The sequence below is a fragment of the Magallana gigas genome, chromosome 10 (genome assembly GCF_963853765.1).
Source record: "Magallana gigas chromosome 10, xbMagGiga1.1, whole genome shotgun sequence".
In the NCBI taxonomy this organism is placed as follows: domain Eukaryota; kingdom Metazoa; phylum Mollusca; class Bivalvia; order Ostreida; family Ostreidae; genus Magallana; species Magallana gigas.
The window spans coordinates 1,505,587-1,527,185 of record NC_088862.1 but is presented as its reverse complement, the minus strand read 5'-3'; the positions used below and the strand labels follow the sequence as shown (position 1 = coordinate 1,527,185).

Sequence of the window (21,599 nt, the reverse complement as noted above, 5' to 3'; positions counted from 1 at the left end):
ATATTCTATAAAAGATCAAAGTTAACAGGCAATGCAAGTTTTAGTCAAAACCCTTCAGTGACAGATTTGGGTCGAAATACATGTACATGTGTAAAAAAAAAGGTTTTATCATTAACATATAGTAGTATTTCCAAAATAAATATACGAGTTTGATAGGAAAACAAAATTCAATACAAAAACAACGAATTGTGCTCTGTGAGTACATGTAACTCACTACCAGCTTAACATCAATGAATTATTAGTTTGGATTAAGATTAAGATAATCTTTATAATTACCAACTGTTTATTACCAAACAATATATACAGATGCTATCAATATGATTTAATTATACGTAATGATCAAACGAATTTTAAAATACATACCTTGTACGTATGAAGTCCAAAATGTGCTGTATTTTCACCTCCCGGAAACAAACGTGTCCAAAACATATACATTTCCGGGCGTTTTTTTTCCACAAATGACACTAAGACAGACTGTTACATTGAAACGATTTATCATGTTATGATAGTTTACTTTCTAAAAACTTATTGAGTGTGTGATTTTATTTACAATTACATGCACAATGAAATGGGTAAATCTGAAAAAGAAGGAGAAAAAAACATATGTACATGTACATGCAGGCACGTAGCATCATTTTTGAAAGGGGGCGGGGGGGGGGGGGGGGCAGACTCATCCAAAAGATGTTGACAAGCAAAAAAAAAATAGTTGCTGCGAGAAAAGTGGAAGGTGGGGGGGGGGGGGGCAGCCCCCCCCCCCCCCCCCCCCCCCGATGCTACGTCCTGACATGATTGTACATTCATGATGAAGAGAATTCTTTTACAACAATCACAAGCACTTGTTTCTGAGAAAAAAATTTACCCTATAGTATAATAATAACATGTGTTTTTATTATACTGTAGGGTAAATTTTTTTCTCAGAAACAAGTGCCTGTGACAACAATGCAGCAATTATAATCTATAGATATTGGAAATCAGTTTTGTTTAATAACATAATTACATTGTAGTAGTGGTATATATGGTGCTCTACAACACACTTTATAGTTATATAGTAAGACCCGCCCAATTTACTATATATTCTTACCAATTATGCTAATAAGATGAAAGGTTTTCTCTATATATTTATACCATTTATAAAGGCTTACAATAGTCCCACCTACTCAGAAAGGCTTACACTATATATTTATACCAAAGGCTTATAGGAGACTCCGCCCTCTTGGAAGGCTCACCCACAATTTATAGTTATGCTTCTTTAAACTCCGCCCTCTCGGAAGGTTCACCCTAGGCTTACTCTATATAGTTATACTAAATGCTCACAATAGTCTCCGTCCACTCAGAAGGATATTCCCACGTAAAGAGAGCGCAAAAGACAAGGGCATCGTAGACTGCGATTCACAAAGGAATTTATGACTGACGACTAAAATTACTAACATTTATTATGCATTAAGTACAGAAAAAAATAACGTAAACAATATACCCAGAGAGTTTTGATGGAAATAAATGTAATTTTTCACTGTGTATACCATCATATCAGCATTTAAAAACTTGGTTCTCATGTAAGTCATATGTTCTTTAGTTCGAAAGACTTCTTTTATGTAAAATCCATAAAATAAAGCAACGAATATGTCCATGCTACATGTAAAAACCAGTATGCAAATAAGGCCATGCAATGCACCAAAATACATGCTTGTGGATTTCGGGATTTAGAAAAAACCCAGACGTATTCTAAAAATTATTTTTGTCATATTTAAAGTACAATGTGTAGCTTCCTCAGAAAAGGATATTTTTTAGAACATGTATTCTTCGCTGTTCTGCTTTTGTTTCGCCCCTCTTTGAGCTCGTTAAAGTGGTGATGTTTAGATAGATTGTTAAAAGGAGCGAATATTAAACGCACGCAAACATTTCTATGCACAGTATTTCTTTTAAAGGATCCTCGACGCCCCATGGCCTGTACCTTTTTCGGTAGTACGTCACATCCTGGTGAAATCATTGTAATATCATATCTAAATATATTGATCACTTTATTTTGGTATTACTTTGTACTACTCAGTCGGTAAGTCACCGGACTGCCGGTGTAATGAAGAAAAATGACCCCCAATGACCCCTTTGCCTGAAGAATAAGTGTCATTTTCATAAAAATGAGCACACTCCACATGAAGAAAAGTGACCCCTGTAGAATAATGACCCCCTTGTAGATTATAAAGTTTTTCAGTATATATTTTTTTATTATTTGTGAAATAGTCTTTACACTATTGTAATTTTTACTGCTGCAGTTTACAAAAAGTAACAGAAATTATGATTCATATTCAAGTTCAAAGGGTAATATCTTAGAAAATAAAAATCCTTCCGTTATAACAAGATATTGACGTATTGCATCGGGGTATGGTTGTCATCTTAAAAAGGCATGGTCACATTAGTCAAAAATTATTTTTCCGATTTTAATGTTCACAATGCTTCAGTAAGGCAACCAAAATTTGAGTGTCATTCATTGAGTTATAAGCAAGTTACAGAGCTTGCAATTCTTTGCTATGTAAACAAAGCTTTTGTTTACATTGAATGTTGAAGTAAAAATTCCAATTTTAGACCTAATGAATGTGTTAGACGTAAGAAACTGTTTATTTATGCTTAAAATGAATAAGAATATCGACAAATCAACTTGAAAAAGATTTTTATTGGTATATTGAACCTATGTAAACAACAACAGGGCGCGGGCCTTGTTTACATGACAAAGAATTGCAAGCCCTGTATCTTGCTTATAACATTACAACTGACCTTCAAATTTCATTTGATCAATAGAAATGCTTTCCTAAAGCATTGTAAATAATGACAACAGGAAAATAGAATTTGACCAAAATCGTCACCATTCCCCTTTAACAATTACATTTAAATATATCTATGGTGTTCCGATAGGGCCACTTCGACCTTAGGACGAAGATATATGCGAAGTTTCAAAGGCGATGGAGCAAAAGATGCGACGACGAAGCGCGAAGATGTGATGCCTAAGGTGCAAATGTGCGAAGGCGAAGGAGCGCTCCTTCCCAACTTCGCACTTTGGCCTTTGCATCTTCGCACTTTCACCTTCGCCTTTTTTGACTGCATTCAGCAAGACTCGGTCGATTACATAGAATTTAATGCAGGCACCGTACTTGCCACAGTTTTCCGATTAATCAATGCTACATGTATTATTGGTGCGCATGCGCTAGGCCATCGGGCTAACTATGAATGTTTGTTTATATTTTAATGTGTACATGTGACATATATGTTTACTAGTGCTGGCCATGCCTAATCATATCCTCCACATAAAATGTAATGTCCGCCATAATGTGTACATATACACTTCTAGACTCCTGTCACTTACCAGCCGTCTGTTTACCGTAGACCAAAAACAGTAACATTCTAATTTCATTATGCGACACTCCTTGCTCATGCATGGATCTAGAGGGGGAGAGGGAGTCCGTCCCCCCGGAAAATTCACTATGAATAATTTCACGCAGTAAAAGGGGAGAGGAGGTCCGGACCCTATCCCCCTGGATAGTTTAATTTTATTAATTTTAAAAAAATGAAATTTCCAAAATATGCCTCAGAACCCTTTAAACGATAGAGAGCTCCGCACTTATAAAACATAGATAATCACAGATTACAAAGCTCACCGAAACGAGGCATCACCTTTATGAGGCATCACCTTAATGAGACCACCTTTATCATATTATATAAAATCATCCTTTATGATCTTGGATATTCATGGATTCTGTTTTGACATAATATCGTATATCATCTGTTAAAAAAAATGTATTATAATCATATGTTCATATGTTTATCAATACAAAAAAATAAAATTAAAATTGCATCCTATCATGATAACACTATATATCATATAATACCATAAAATACTGTGAAAAATGTGAGATATGATATTGTAACGTATGTTCTGACATTGTATTGTGTTATACATTATTGTATTTGATCAAATAATACAATATCATAAAACATAATACAATATAGTATGAAACAATATCATATTGCAATAATAAATCATACATTGAAACATATAATATTTTATTCTATAATATAGTCTGATATTGTATTGTATGATACTGTATCATATTTGATACATAATATGATATTGTATCATATGATACAATAATATTTGATACAATATCGTATCATATCAAATGATACAATATCATGGGATAAAGTAAAATAAGTGTTATACATATTGTATCATATGATACAATTATATATATATAACAACATCATAAAATACAATTTCATGTCATATGATAACATATCACATAAACCAATATCATATTATACAAAATCGTATGATACGATATTTTATAATATTACAATATCATATATACAATTTCATGTGATATAATTCTATATTACAGAAACCAATATCATATTATACAATTCTGTATGATACAATATCATAGAATATATAATATTACATCATAGGATACAAAATTATATATTGCAGTATCATATGCTAAAGAATCATGTGATTAAAAAATAAATTAATAATGCAATATGATATTATACAATATTGTATCATAATATACAATACTATACATAACCATATCAGGATACAATATCATATCATAAAATATCAAAAAAAAGATACAATATCATATTGTATCATATAACGTTTTACAATATTACATATGTATTATATGGTATCATATTAAACAATAGTGTCTCATATCATACAATTCTATATTATAGGAATCATGTTATATCATTTACCAACAACCACATCTATCTATCAAGCAGGTTTGGTGAGGTAGGAGATTTCATTGCATCCTTGATTATGGAAATCAGGCTCTGTATCTGAAGCAACCTAACCTCTGCGTTTCATTTATAACATAGTTAAATCAACTATGCAAGCTATCATCTATAAAACATGCGACCTGTTCCAAAAACCTAAACCTCATCAAGATTCATAGGCTTAGATTCAGCATTCAAGCCTGTCAGGTACATCAGTATCATAAGACGCATCATTCATGCAAATTTGGTGAAGTTAGGACCAGTAAAAACTAAGATATCATCATCAGAGGTCACCAGCAATTAAACCCTTAAAGGGACTTGGACACGATTTGACTTTAAATTTTAAAATTTTATTTTTCCATTTTCAATGTTTATACTGATAAATATAGAAGTTCATAATGCTCTGTCAAAATTTGAAACTCAAATATCAAGTTATAAGCAAGATACAGAGTTCATAATTCTTTGTTATGTAAACAAAGCTTGAATATTGTCATTTTTTACATATTTGTTGTATTGGTGTAAATTATAATTATATGTAACTTTCTTTTGTTGATTATAGTATTTAAGAAGATATTGACTTAGTTTAAATTGTTTTTTACATGTCAATTTGTCTAAGAAATGGTAATACTCTTCATTACATTTTTGTAAACAACTATAAGACTCGAGCTTTGTTTACATAACTATCAATTCTTACCTCTGTATCTCGCTTGTAACTTGACTTTAACATTTAATTTGTTGGTCAATCATTTAAAATACACAAATAAACCATTTTATACATAAAAAATAAAAATAGAAATTTTAATCTCAAATCGTGTCCAAGTCCATTTAACCTCCTCCAGCATCCGAAACCTGTGGCTCAGATTCAGCATTCAAGCCTGTTAGGTGCATCAGTATCATACGACGCACCATCCATACAAGTTTAATAAAGTTAGGACCAGGAGTAACAAAGAATTAATCATCAGAGGGCACCTGCAACAAAAACTTTAACCAGCTCTAAAAACCTTAACCTCCTCTAGCAACCGAATCCTATAGCTCAGATTCAGCACTCAATTCTGTCTGGTGCATCAGTATCATAAGACACACCATCCATGCAAGTTTGGTGAAGTAGCAGCAGTAACCTAGATGTTGCCATCAAAGGGCACATGCAACAAAAATTTTAACCTGCTTCGACAATATTAACCTCCTCCAGCATCTGAAGGTTAGGAACCAGATTGAGTAGGTCCAGATGCATCACCCATGCAAGTTTGGTGAAGATAGGACAAGTAATAGCTTAGATACAGGACCTGCAACAAAAACTTTAACCAGATCCGGACGCCGACGCCGGGAGTATGGCATAAGCTCCACTTGACTTCGTCTCGGTGAACTAAAAAGGCAAAGGTGCGAAGATTTGAAAGCGGAAGTGCGAAGTTGCGAAGGCGAAGGAGCGATAGTAGTATCACTTCTTCGCCTTCGCAACTTAGCACTTTCGTCTTCGCTTCTTCGCGCTTCGCCGTCGCATCTTCTAAATTCTTCATATTGTTCATGAATTATACTTGCATTGTGGATTTCTATTACAAACTGCTGGGTATGCAAGTGCATCACCCAGAATTAATGATGAAACCAAAATTATGAAAAGTTTACTCCACTGTTAGGCATTATAACCAAGCTGAAGTTAGTGGGCACTGACAGAAGCCAATACGCCAGTAGTGGTGAACGGCCAATAAGGAAAATCGTCAAAGTACTGAGAGTACTCGTACAGAAAATCATCGGCATCCTATAGTAAGTTTAGTTAATATTAAGATGATTAAAGCATCAATAGTTTGTATGAGCATTGGTAACTTTGGATACAATAAAGATCGTGTGATCAAAATCAAGCGGGAATTAAACCCCTAACATGGGCCATAACCTCTTATCAACGCTTTTAGAAAGAATCTTCTCTTATTATAATCGATCAGTGTTATTATCTATTAAGATTTACTATAGTCAGGTTCTCTTCACACATTTGCTCTAAAAGAATAAAGTCTATTAATGATCACAAATACAACATTACAACAAATGTTAAGAATTATGATGTTCATGTATTACGTAGAAGAAAACAAAACTAACGCAAAATGATTTTAAAAAAATCACCTTCCTCAAGAAATGCAAATACGAAGTATTCATATTCCTACGTTACCTGCCCCCTTAGTCTTTTCCCATAAAGATATATGCATGTATCATTTTTCGAATGACAATTCATTCACCAATGAATATTGCTTAATATATTATTACAACAATTATTCTTTAATGATGATTGTTCGTTAATTATCACACAATATCCTCATTGTGTATGAATTTTTCTTTATTTGCATCATTTCCCGCCGTATGCCGACGAGAGAAGTGACGTAACTGTTTTAACAGTTAAAACAATCAATTTGTGGCAATGTAAGAGTGTTTTGCGTGTGCTTGCTACGGATATGAAAAACTGTATACAGCAATGTATTTACAAGTTCAGTGTTTATAACTTCAAAATCAGTTGAGCAGAGTAAAAAAAAAGTAATTTCAAAGTCATATCTTGGATACGGAGTAACCAATTTCTATTCATGTTTACGGGGGGGGGGGGGGTCATTTTTCTATGGGGGGTCATTTTTCTTCACGTTTAACATGAAGAAAAATAACCCCTGGGTCTTTTTTCTTCAGAAAAATCCAATTATTCTTCAGCTACGGGGGTCATTATTCTTCATTACACCGGTGCAATTTTTTCATTCTTCTGCCTTTTTTCGGCGAGAGTGTAGATTTTAGAAACGTTGTTTTTAATGATGTATATATGTAAGCAAGAATTTTGCCGAGCTTTTATTTTTTATGAACTGTCCGATCCATGCATTTATGTATTATGATAGACCTATAGTAGCCAGTGCATGGCAATTAACAAGTTTTCAATAATTTTGCTCGCCAGAGGAAGTTGTGTGATATCCTTGGCTATTTTCGGTAATTTTACAATGGAAATTTACAAATTTGCATATATTTATTTTTTCGGGGTGTGTGGTAGTCTTAACATGTATGTACCCCCCCCCCCCGATTTTTTTTTATATAGATAGTTCTTAAATCAGAGAAAGACTTTACCTTTTCCCTACTTTTTTCAAATTTACATGTATATTAATTTATTCATCAACTAAAAGCCTACATTTATTCAGAGACATAAATAATGTTATTTATTTCCCTGATGTATTCCAGTGTCATGTAACAACATTATTAAGGTTATCTTTTTACTTTTTTCTGTTAGCCTTACCTAAATCAATGTCATTGTCTTCCAGACGTTTGAATATAATCCGAAATGTCTCAGTCGGGAGAAGGCAGCGTGTGGTACCAGAGGGAGATCGCTATTTCTGCCAAGAAGCGAGGATGTCACCTCATCACGGACGATGTCCTCCATCAAGTGCCGGAAATACAGAAGATCAAGATCGGTACTGCCAATGTCCACAGTAAGAAACTCGGAATGTCATATTGTTTACATCTGACTGCTACCAGTATACCCAGGGACGTATATACTAAGTATATAGTAAATACGTCCCTAGTATACCCGATTATATCAGCAGATCAGTATATACTTACATGCATGTTATAGAGAGAAATCATTGGTATTAATGTGACAGTGTCATGGATATTAAAGTGTAACGGGATGGGAGAAATAATGACGGACCAGAGCGGGATTCGAACCCGGTCTGGTCCGTCATTATTTCTCCCATCCCGTTACATTTGGTGCCGTGACCAACCCCTGGAACTGACAGGTGAACTCCTGCCAGGGGAAGAGCCTGGGGTGATCTTTGGGAACGAAGATCATTTAAGGGGAAGGAATGTGACAGCAAGACCAGTTCGAATACCAGCGCCAGATAGCTCAGTTGGTAGAGCAACGGACTAGAGATTCAGGGGGCCGGGTTCGAATCCTGGTCTGGTCCGTCATTATTTCTCCCATCCCGTTACAAAAGCAACACAGTGTGTGGTATCTACATGTATGTGCTTAGTTTTTTTTACGATACTATAGGAAAGAGATGGGTAGAGCTAAAATTATTCAACAATTCAAAGAATATATAATATGCTTAGATGCTTAGATGTTTTGAAACGAATCGAGAGGTACAGTCCCTGAAATGCTCTACTTTCCTACTTGAACGGTGAGTGAACAGTGAGGACAAGCTGAGTGAACACAGAGTGCACTAGCTCTGAGCAAATGGTGAGTGAACAGAATTTGGTGAGCGCTTTTGAACGGGGAGTGAACGCAGAGAATAAACAGCGCTAACACGACAACAAAGTGAACAGTAAATGCACGGTCATTGATATGTGAATGCTTTGTGGTGGCAAGAAGATTGATTTCTTTGGACTGCCCAGGAGTTATCCTCACATTGTATTTACATGTACAATGTGTATAGTGAGCGCATGATGAACACATGATAAATGGGAAAGAAGAATGTTTCAGAGACTGTATTAAATTAGTTCCTGTACTATCGCCCAAGTTGGAGACAGTTACTCTTTATGTATATGTAAGATGAATCACCTTTGAAGTCACTGTATGATTTTCCTTCGTTTTTTTTTTTTTCAGTTAAACATACTTCAGCAAGCTTGTGTCTAAATGAGGTAGGTACCAGACTTCACCTAATTGACCATGTTGATAAGTGAAGTTTCCAAAACAGTATGTTAGCTGTAAAAAGTTTCTAAGACTTGCATATTAAATTGTGGCTATAAGATGTTGCTTTCTTGAAAATGGGAAGACTTTGATTTAATAAATGTTAATTATGCTTTGTTTTCAGAACTGGGACCCAGATGTCAGGTTAGAATGCATGTACATCACAACAAGATCAGTAACTTCACCAGAAATGTGTAGTGTACTGTTGAATCATTAGAATTTGTGGTGGCTCAATTTTTGTGGTACGTGGGCAGCCCTCCCTTGGAATATACATCTTCGACGAAAATAGATTTTGAAAGAGTTATTTTTCTTACTTAAACTGAAAACTGACACATCCATGAAATTAAATCCCGACAAATAAGCAAAAAACCCACAATCCATGAAAATTAGCCCCAACAAATTTAAATGATTCCACAGTACATGTATATTAATAGACATATGACTTAATGAAAAATTATGAAACCTGTTTTTCTCTCTCTCTACCACTCAATCTCTCTCTCATAAATTTGAAGAAAAGTTCTCATAGATATTACCGGCACAGTTGTTTTAATGATTAGATGATTCATCCAATGCATAAACTTTTTTTTATCCCATCCAAGGCAGAATGGAGAAGAATATTGTGAGGTTTTCAAGGCACAAAATACATGTACCATACATTAATCAATTCAATTTTACACTTTTTAACAACTGGCACAGAAATTCATAACGACATCATCACAGGGTAATTCACCACTGATGGCAGGGCTTAGTAAATTTTAATTCTTATGCGTAACTCTCTTTGGTCAAGCAACCACTTTAATGCAATAGTTTGTAAAACCAACTCAATGATTAAAAAAGAATCTGATAAAAGACCTTTCTACTAGTAACCCTTGGTTGATGACTGTTGCAGGGTGGACATGGAGATGATGATGAATAAACTGATTCCTGAGGTAGGTACTCTGTTCATTTTACTTAATTAGAAAATAACAATTGAGTAAAAGGGGAAACAACTTCAGATTCTTGTGAACATAATCAGCTAAGAGACAAAAAAAACCTGAAATTACATTAAAAAGTGGTCAAAATCTGTTTAATGTCATATACATGTGTATGTCATATACATGTGTATGTCATATACATGTGTATGTCATATACATGTGTATTGTTCATGTCAAAGAGGCGCAATTATTCTATAGAACAAAAATGACAGCTGACTGAGCTGAGCATAAATGTAGATTTTGTAGTGGGAAAGGGGGGGGGGGGGGGGCAGAGAGGCAGAGAATAACAATGAATTTTAAAAAGAAATAACCAATTGTAAAGTGTAATTAAATTTATAAACTTATTCATGATTGAATTCCTTCAAAAAAATTCTCATTCCCTTTTACATTAAGAAAGATTTATGTTTCAATTCTGATTTCTTTTCAGAGTACTCCTTTTAAACACAGCTGTGAGGGCCCAGATGATATGGTATGATAACAATCCCTGTTGCATTCTGTTTCTTTGTAACATATGTGACAATAGTCTAGATATTATGCCAGACAAACTAGACTGCAGATACTTTTGGGAAGAGAGAGAGAGAGAGAGAGTCATAATTAGCACGCTTTAAGTTGTGCATTACCGGAAAAGAAAATCCAAGCTTGTGTGCAACCTTTCTGATTAACATCAGTACTTGTTCTGAGAGAGAGAGAGAGTTGAATCCTATGAATGTTACAGATGTTGTAATTTACGTTTACACTTGTAGCCAGCCCATGTGAAGGCGGCCTTCATTGGGACAGGGGTCACTATTCCCATCAGTAACGGAAAGTTCAACCTGGGAACCTGGCAAGGACTGTGGCTGTGTGAACACAGGAACTCTGCAGGTCAGTGAGGGTCAGCTAGTGAACACAGGAACTCCGCAGGTCAGTGAGGGTCAGCTAGTGAACACAGGAACTCCGCAGGTCAGTGAGGGTCAGCTAGTGAACACAGGAACTCCGCAGGTCAGTGAGGGTCAGCTAGTGAACACAGGAACTCCGCAGGTCAGTGAGGGTCAGCTAGTGAACACAGGAACTCCGCAGGTCAGTGAGGGTCAGCTAGTGAACACAGGAACTCCGCAGGTCAGTGAGGGTCAGCTATAATAGTAGGTTGTTTTTACTGGAGGCTTAAAAGAGAATTGAACAATCCTCATATTACTGAGCATAGGTGCGAGTTGAAGTTTAGAATATGAAATCACTTATCTCAGATAATATAGATGCCTAAAGATGCATTAAAAAGAGAGAGGATTCTGGTGGGATAATTCTACACACAATGGTTCTGTACACGGATGCTGCACCAGACTTGTTATAATATCTGTCAAACATATCTTTGGTTTTATTGCTAAGTCAATGTAAGTGGAACGTGGTTGCAGGTTCAAATTTAAACTTTTATCTGCTACGTACCAAGCCTTTAAAATTTTATTTTGTAGATGTTTTGTATTAATTTATCAAAATACCGGTATTCTCTCTTCATTTGTTTTCATTACTAAAAAGACAACAGTTGATTTAATTTTTTTTCTCCTTTTTTCCATCATCAAGGAAAGAGAACTCTTGTTGTGACAGTGAATGGTTGTCCTCTGCGATGATCTGCCATCAAATGCTGCTGATATTTATAGCTACCGTGGTATCAGTGTGGTTGGACACAGACAGACTTTTTGTAAGGAGTGTTGGCACAGGATCTGTGATATTGTTATTGTTCAATGTTTGTGGTATCAGGACGGAGTTGAATATAAAATCTATATCTCAGGTTTTAGTTCTTTAAAGCACAGTTAAATAGTTGATAGTATTATCTGCCTTAATTAAGAGTTTAGCACAAAAAATCTCAATACCAGTAAATATTTTTGTTTTGTTGTATTGACTGAGTGTACAATAAAATAGTACGTTGAAGGAATTATGTCTTATATTGGAGGTTCAGAGGTTTACCTAAATGAGATTGTACAAAGTCTGTTTATTTATGAGAAAAGATAAAGTTGCCAGCCAATTTTATTCAGAATATATATAACAAGTGTAAATAACTTTATACTCAGTGTAACCTACCTTCATGTAATCATAAATTCACATCATTTAATTGTATCATATTGATCTAATAATTTATGTTTACATCCCAGTATTAAATGGGGTCATTGTATTGTATAGTTGATCTAATTATAAGTCCACATCCTACCAATGAGGACATTAGGTTATTCACCAATGTTCCATTTACGTCATCAAGAATGCACAGTTTGTGTAAACATAGCTGTTACAGAACATGTGTTTGTATATATGTAAATAAATACAATACACACAGTAAATTTTATAAAAATACATATATCTGTGAAGCATAGTACTAAGCAAATACACCATTCTCATGCCTTGTATTTGTCACAAATTAATTAACATGATTACAGTGGTCAACTAATCTTATGCAAATTTCAAGATATGATTTGTTAAGGTATTAAACTATCATTTAGTAAAGAAAAAATTCCACATATTTGTTGGGCTATTTTGCTAAATCTTTATATTTAGTGCTCTTTTTCTTAAAGAGATTAATACAGTCTAAAAATGGCCACAATCATCAAGCTCTTAATTCCTAAACCATATTTATCCTTCAGTTAATGTCAGTAAAAAGTCACATTAAAAAAGTAATACAGTGTCAAAATATGTAAATACTGTCATAAATTCTGCCAACATAAATCACATCTAAAAAATATATATCAATTTCCTGCAAGTAAAAACAATCCTATATATACCATTTTATATACAAGGTATAAAAACAGGTTAAAATCAGTATCTACATGTAAGATTAAATACATGTACATGTAACTTTCCAGACTGAAATGGATTTAATGTGTGCTATATATCTGATGTATTTCTACAACATAATGCCTTTTTCGCAGACATGGATGATTAAAATTCTGTATGTCACAGTCCTAGCTTCTCTGTACATATAACAGTCAACAAATCAACAAAATAAAACAGTCCACTCGTCATTAATCAACCAACATAATGGATAAAATACTTTAATAAGTGATACTGGGGGTTCAATTTGTGGATTAAGTTAGATTCACTGTTTCAATGATACGTAAAAAATTGAGGAAAATGGTCTGTAGCATATACCTAGTACATGTAAATATCTGTAGGAACACATCTTCTGAAATATAATGAACAATTAAATTTGTAAACAAATTCAAGGACAACAATAAAATCCACAAAAACATATAGACTGGTATGTCAGTCAAACCAGTGCTTTATAAGGACATTTTTTTAAAGGTCATAAACAATAAGACTTTCATGTACTTATAAAATAAGGAAGCTCTATCTCAAAGAATTAAAAAGTAACCTTTCATCGACAAGAACAATCTGTAAAATAATTATGTGTTACTGACTCTTGACACACTTTGACTATAAGTATTATCATTTTTCAGTTGTAACTGACACTTGACACACTTTGACTACCGGTATAAGTATTGTCATCATTCAGTTCAATAATTTTAGCATTACATGGATTCATTGATTTTATCGAGTTCTGAGATTTCGATGAACGATTTTAACGGTCGTGGTAGAGTGAGCTCCCTAAGTTTCTGTAGGAAGTGAGGTCTGAGCAGCTGGCGTATACAGACACGGCACTGCTGCTGTAAGTAGATGGGCCGGACCTCTATGTTGAGGGTGTCCTCCACGGTCTTGTAGTACTGAGTGATGGTATAGGAGTGGTAGACGGCCGGGTTGTTGAATCGTGCCCCAGCCAGCAGCAGCATCTTGGTGATCTCCAGATGCTCCTGTATGAGGGCCAGGGTGAGCGGGGTGGTGCTCAGTCCATTGACCCAACCAGACAGCTCCACATTACAGTTGTGTTTGATCAGCAGCGCAGCGCAAGACGGCTGACTCTTCTGCACCGCGTGGAGGAGTGGTGTTTTGAACATGCGGTCCTGTACGTCCGACTGGGCCCCGGCCTCCAGCAGTAGACTTGTGAACGCCACATGGCCCCTGATCACCGCAGCATGTAGCGCTGTCTGGCGGTACCTAGCAGATGCGTGATTGATGTGGCTCCCAGCCTGCAAAAGAATCTGTAAAACCTCTGGGTTTGAGGAGAACATGGCCGCCCAGATAAGGGGAGTGAACCCTCCCCACACCTCCCCGTTCACATCGGCCCCAGCTCTTAACAGGTGGTCCAGGATTTTCACATTATCATAGCGACTCGCCCAGCAGAGGGCGGAGTCCATCATTGATTGGTCACAGCCAATCACCAGCAGGCTCAGGACCCGCCCCTCATCACCTGCGTGAACCGCATCCAGCAGATCAATGTGATTGCTGCTCATTATCACTCAAGGTTAAATCTCATGAACTGAGTTTCTTTGTTAATTAATTTTACACTTATCACATGTATCAATTGATTTCATGATGGTTCTTCAGGTTTGTTCTTTTTATTTCCCTTTCCAGAGTCACAGTGTCCTACACACATACATCACATGAATATTGTCTTCATATCTCCTGTCAGATTTGTACCAGACATCAATGATCAAATGCTCTAGAAAAAAATGGTTTGCCACTCTCCTTTCTGTGAAAAATAAAATGTTGTTAGATAGATGAAAACTACATGAACATGTACAAAGAATTCGGAAAAATCACTGTCTAGTAACTCTCTCTCTCTCTCTCTCATTTTGTCATGCATCAGTGACCAGAAGGTAAACAAACTGACATCATATAATGCGTGCTTATAATTATAACGCTAATTTTTAAATCTGTGTGTATGTGTATAAATATATGTCATAAGTGCAATGTCAATTCTCTCTACAACAATACAAATTCTGACAATTTAAGATTTAAGATTATTTGAACTGAATCACAAACGGGGGCTTGATGATGCAATCATGCATACTAGGCTAAGTATGTCTTTATCATCATTTGTCAAGAAAAAATGAACAAAAATATGAAAAATAATTCCAAGATACATACATCATAAGTTTGATTATTTATCCTGTAAAACAACAAAATGTCAAAACAGCATCGTATGTTAGAGTCCTATATGGAGTTTCTACGTCGTAAATCTCCTCAGGAACTGACGGAATCGTCTGATCGCAATGTTTTGTAAACATGCAAGCGTCAAAGTGAATGAGACTGTGGACCTGGGGTATGACTAAATACCGTGGTATTCCTTTATCTGCTCTGAAACCCCCCTTGAATACTATGCTGGAGGAACTTATTCGCCGAAATGGAGCGTGTCCCGATTTTTTGATCTATTGAGCGATTTCATTCATTTTGAAAAATTTATAATTTGCGTGTCTTACTAAATGTACATTAAACATTTAGTAGTGTGTATGTAACATCCTTAGATATATTCCTTCTAAAACATACGATCAAATAAAGTACATGTAAAATATATATCGTTGTTACCACAGGGGCTTGGTTGTTGGATAGTGAATTTCCTTATTATTTGTTCCCGAAGAAAAAAACTGTTTTGGTTTAATAAGTCTATTTCATAATTTTATCATATATATCAGAAGCAATATTTACACAATGAACTGTTAAATACATACAATGTTCACAAAATCACATGAAACACAAGCAAATACAAGTATAATATCTCTTGACGTGGGAAGATGAGTGAATACTTGAGCAATTAATTGCGTTTGAGGATTAAGACAAAGATATATTGCATTTGACCCTGCTTCGTTTTAAGAGGAAGATTTCTGCAGGAGACGAAATTGACGCACGCGTTGGATCAAACCCTGTATTCATAGGCGCCCTATGCTTGGGTACTATTATGAATATTAATGAATTGATCCAACTGGGCGGGAAGACTGCTTGTTTTCCGCCTTGTTTATGCAATCGACGAAAATTAAACTGTGGCTCATTGATCGGTGATAAACATCCAAACATGTTTCTTAGCCGACGATTCGAGGAAAAATTGTTAAATCGTCCGACATTCGGAAATACAGACGCTTAATTAATATAATTCATCTCCTCAATAATCATTAAATTAAGAAATGATTAACCAGATTCTAATTTAGTGCAATTATGCATGTATAATTACCAGTTCTCTGCATGATTGATAGGTGCGTATTTTAATTTTAGAATGACTTCCAGTTTCAATTTTATACATAAATACCTCTGATGGAAGACGATGCGGTTTTTCGTCAGACATTTTCTATTTTAAAAAATGGAATCGGAAATCCGCCCAGATTTTATACATCATTATTATATATACTGATATATCTATTTGTTACTGTAAAAAAAACCTCAAAATATTATAAACCCATCATCATATATTTTTTTATATTATACATGTTTTGCTTCCTAAAACTATCAGGAAATATAATCTGAGAGAGATAAATAACACATGCGCGGATCTAAGGGGGTGGGGGGTGGGGGGGGGGTTAAAAACTCAATTTTATTAAATTCAAATAGTGAGTAAAGTTACCAAAAATTAATATAGACTCCCCCCTCCCCCCGGCAAGGAAGTTCCCTGGGGGAAAAATGTGAATCGGCGCATGTGGATGTAATACGGTCTATGCAGTTAAAACGGCCTGTAGGTAATTGAATTACGTCCAGATAGCAAGCGTACATCTGTTACATTTGCCAAATGTAACTGACATTGGCCATCAACTGACATTTTACCCAACGCAATCACCACATGGAATTTTTAAGAACTTTGAAATAATAAATAATTATGGCTGTCGATTTTCTTTATTGATTCAAACATATTATTTGGAAGCTGTTTCTTCAGCCTTTTTTTTTCTTTTTTATTTCTGATCGATTGATTTCGATCGGTAGATCCGAACTATTAACACTAATTCGAATATGTGAATATATTTATTTTTAGACTAAAGTGCTGCGATATGGTCCATGGACTACTTGTTCCTGATTATTCCCTATCACTTTTAATGCACAAAAGTGAAATATGTTTTTATTCATTCTTTTTTTGTATTTTGGTATGTATAAATACTTGAACAGTAAAATATCGTCCCCTGTGTTAGGACAATTAGCATATTAGCAGGCGGTAAGACATATATCCATATCTGGACAAAGAAGAAATAGGGAACAACGTCATTAAAGTGAATCTAATAGTACATGTGATAGTGATTTTCTATAAAATCACTGTTCTTGTTTTTTTTTTTGACATGTACATGTACAGCTAGTTAGTCAGAATGTTGTATACGTAATCAATTTGTGCGTGTGATTTTCTTTCAGTACACTGTTTGTCCCGTTTTTGTTGATAGACACATATACAAATAGTTCTTGCAGGTAATTTTCCAGGAAAATATTAATTACTACATATATATGATTTATAGCGACATCTGTCATTCACTTTAACAGTTTAAGCATTGATTCAATAAAATAAAGTCGTCAAAAGACCGTAAAAGCCCTCTATGAAATTAAATACGGTTTTCATTGCTTTGAAAATTGATCAATTATTCGAGTGCATACAATTAGAAAGGTATAAATATGCACTTGATCAACAAACAGATTCAATGAGTTAAACTGTTAACTTAAGACATCAGCGATGTGGTTCCTTGCTGAAACTATTCTGGTGATAACGTTGCTAGTTTGTAGAGGGGAGTCAGGATCCCTCCCAACATTCCCTAGGGGAGCTTGTGAGTACTGCAAGACGTAAATCTATTCTTTTCAGTCTTAATTGTTATGTATATACTAATGAGACAATTCAATGCTTGTACATGCGTGGTGGCGAATTCAATTTTTAACATGTTAGATGTAGCATTTTAGCAACAAAAGTATAAAAGTGAAGATGTTATAGTGAAACGGCATCTTTTTTCAGCCGTGCCCCTGGCTGAAGGCAGGCGAATCGCCAATGTTACTATAAATAGCACAACTTCAAAAGTAAACAAAAAACCAAACAGCGTCGAAGTAAAAGCTTCCACTATACCAAATAATTACACTAAGTGCCAAATTTTGTCAACAATGTTGGCATTTTGTTTCTTTTTTTAATTTCGAGAGAATTGCCTATTTTTTAGTTTTCTTATTAATAACGTGTTTTAAAAACAAGACTATGCATTTTGGACACATGCAATGCTCATGAATTTCCATGAACTACATTGCTGCGCGTTGAAGAAATGGGTATTGAATATGTAACGCTTTTCTCAAAATTCAAGGCAGCAACTCTTGAATTTTTTTCTTCTAGACAGACATATTTTTGTTTATAGCCGCTTTCAAAATTTGGTCGCTCTTTGACGCTTTGCCTACATTAAAAGCATGAGAGAGAGAGAGAGAGAGAGAGAGAGAGAGAGAGTCTCAGTCTTTACTACACAATATGCATAAAGACACACCAAAAGAGCACAGCTTTCAGTACTTCAGTACTCTGATTTTTGTATGCCAGTATACACTGCAGATGGGTATATAAATGTAGTTATACCAGATTAATTGAAGTTTTAAAGATATCTTTATTGACGAGTGCGTTCAGAAATTGGGCGTAGTATACTTAACAGCAATATTTTATATCTTTATGTTTCATTGGTTATATTTGTCACGGACTGCACAAAAATCATGGAGATATCAGAGTCGTATTCCCATATAAGACGATTTGGGTTTTTTTTTTAAATCTAACATTCTGATGCATATTCACAATAATTTAGTTACCCTTACTTAATATTTCGACATTTTTTTGAACTTGTGAAATGGAAGATGTAATATTTTATATGAAAAATAAACTGCTTTTTAAACGATTCATGCTGGTTATGAAGTTAGCGATCATTGCTGAAAAAAAATACATAACCCGCGTTAAACCTAGCGGGTTATGTAATTTTCTTTTCTGAAATGCCGTTACCTTCATGAATCATCAAAACAAGCATTTTATTGTTTAAATAAACACATAAATGTGATATTTCTCCTTGACCTTCCATTTAGTACTTTATTATCCGTGTGAAATCAATTGTTACACAGAAAGATGGGGACCTTTTTGCAGACGCCGAACCGGAACTCTTCGAACCGGAAGCCAAGTTCTGTCCGGAGAATGGAATGGTCACGTTTGTTGACGGTCCTCCGTTCGGGACTCCGAGCTGTGTCCCCGCCCCCGGGCCTGTCCATTGCTCGCTACAGGGTTCGTCTACAGTTCTCTATATGAAGTTCTGGAAGCGCTAGCATGAATTAATTAGTTAATTCATTTGCTCCTTTTGCAGATAATTCGTACAGACAGTCATTTAAAGCTTCGAAATCTCCTCTTGTTTGTTTCAATCAGCTTCGATCGTCTTTTCGTTTCTTTTTTCATTTTTGTACAAAATCCAAAGTTCTGAATATGAAATTATTCACCTGAAATAGCAAGCCGGTAATCGAGTTCCTCTATCAACAGGTGTATTTATATCGGCAAGAAGACCTCGGGGAACTATCTGTAAAAACAAGGGCTATGTCAGTGGATGGACAAGAATTCCCCAAGAAGGACCTTTCTACATTAAATGCTGCTCTTGTGAGTTTAGTTTGATTTTATCTCAGTATTATTGTATGCACAAATCATTACATAAACAAAACGTACACATTCTTAATGATTATTGCGGTTGAATATGAATTGAATTCCTTTATTCCACTTTTCTGTGCTCGTATAACTTTTCATTGCCGATACCTCTGGTTAATATTCAATTATAATATCACTGTTTAGAATGAAAACTGCTCTAAGACAGTTGCAATATATTGCAATTATAATATTTTGATTAAAATCACAGAGGCATTGTTATCTAACAATGTTTTAAACGCCATTTTGACCCCCTTTTAACTATGTTTATGTCTTTGATTCACATTTAAGCAATGGAGTACACTTATTCAGACAAAAGCTGTGTGACTCGCATTAGAACTCCTGAACAACTAGAATCTGGCCTTCCTTCATGGTACTTCCCCGTAGGGGGTATACCACTGAGGTATGTAAGCATCACAAGTAGTTAAAATGCTAGTTTGCTTTGAACCAATTACATTAAGTGGCCAGTAATGCATTATTTATTCAACAACAACAAAATGTTTCTTAACATTGCAACTGATATGTGTTTTTGGTAATTTTAAAAAGAAGCAGACTAAATTAGCATTTCTGTAGAACATGGGTTTTAATTGTGTATGGAAGTTCATTTTGGGAATTGATTTTTTGAAAGTTTTATAATTTAAGTTGTAAAAACTATTCATAAAAATGAAACATCCCTGATGTTATTCTTCCGCCAGAGGTCGTGCTACACAAGCTTTGCTTACACCTCTGTCAACGCGGGAAAAATAGTCTGTCACATGATCAAAACAAGCATAGCGAGTTTATGATATTTGATACTTCGGCACGGATGACATTAAGAGGTCGAGGAAACTATGTTATGTGACATCGGAATAAATTTACGTACTAAATGAGGCACCAACGTAATCTACAAACTGACCAATCAGCTGAATGACATTTGAATGAGTTGAAATGCATCATGGGTTACTACAAAAAATACTAGTACGTTTAGAAAATGCTAGTTTTTCAAATTGCGTCAGGAGGGGTATAATGATTTTTTTTTTCAAGCTTTTTGTACACACAAAAATATTTAAATCATTATCTACTAATCCCATGCTCACATTTACAAACACTCATTTTAATATGATACAAATTCTATTTCTTCAACTGCATTGTATAAGTTCATTTGTTGACAAATGACTTACTGCCAGCGCTGATTTCTAAGTGAATACAGAATTCACGTGAAGATTATGGTCGTAAGCATCCGACTCGAAGGTGCTCATGTGACCTTTTAAATCATAAGTGTAAATGGCTACGAGATAGCTTTTCATGGAAAATTTTTGTAGAAATATATATTTGGGTAATGGGGTTCCATCTTATAACGACATTTATATGATAAAGCTTTAAATGTATTGGTAAATTAAGCTAGCACAATAAAATCTATCCCAAACCCCCCCCCCCCCCAAAAAAAAAAAAAAAAAAAATAATGATTCAGAATAAAAATAAGGAACCAAAAACTTACGCTTGGGTGAAAATTGTGCCAAAACTTTTTTTTATAATCATGCAGATTTCTCTTGTTACCAAGCTGACATATTTTGATTCAGCATGCTAATCTTGTTAACAATTTAAATGTTATACATTATAATTTTGTACGTTTGTGATTTTCAGTGGAGGAACTGTTGGGTATTCTGTAAGACACTGTGTGTTTGTTCGACGTACCCGTTGAAGTATGGACTCAATTTTATGAAGCTCCTCGTATATCAAAGCGTCAATTCTTTCCAGTTAATCATGGTCAAAATTGTTAAAGCCTTATTTTTTTTTA

General features: G+C 34.9%; 3 protein-coding genes across 3 annotated transcripts; 2 read left to right on the top strand and 1 right to left on the bottom strand.

Moving 5' to 3' along the window:
* The first annotated feature begins 8,014 nt into the window (after positions 1–8,014).
* Positions 8,015–12,277, top strand: LOC105342414 (UPF0047 protein YjbQ). The gene is made up of 7 exons (XM_066073072.1): positions 8,015–8,204; positions 9,317–9,351; positions 9,525–9,544; positions 10,290–10,329; positions 10,802–10,843; positions 11,118–11,235; positions 11,926–12,277. The coding sequence occupies exons 1-7, from the start codon at positions 8,057–8,059 to the stop codon at positions 11,970–11,972; spliced, it is 450 nt and encodes a 149-aa protein (XP_065929144.1). The 5' UTR covers positions 8,015–8,056; the 3' UTR covers positions 11,973–12,277.
* A 1,577-nt stretch (positions 12,278–13,854) lies between these two features.
* LOC105342415 (ankyrin repeat and SOCS box protein 11) lies at positions 13,855–15,464 on the bottom strand. The gene is made up of 2 exons (XM_011449362.4): positions 15,319–15,464; positions 13,855–14,920 (listed from the first exon to the last, which is right to left on the bottom strand). The coding sequence occupies exon 2, from the start codon at positions 14,679–14,681 to the stop codon at positions 13,863–13,865; it is 819 nt and encodes a 272-aa protein (XP_011447664.2). The 5' UTR covers positions 14,682–14,920; positions 15,319–15,464; the 3' UTR covers positions 13,855–13,862.
* Positions 15,465–17,625: 2,161 nt separating this feature from the next.
* On the top strand, positions 17,626–21,599 carry LOC105342416 (uncharacterized). Its single transcript, XM_020073017.3, has 5 exons — positions 17,626–17,957; positions 19,283–19,417; positions 19,667–19,780; positions 20,114–20,225; positions 21,446–21,599. The coding sequence occupies exons 1-5, from the start codon at positions 17,867–17,869 to the stop codon at positions 21,501–21,503; spliced, it is 510 nt and encodes a 169-aa protein (XP_019928576.3). The 5' UTR covers positions 17,626–17,866; the 3' UTR covers positions 21,504–21,599.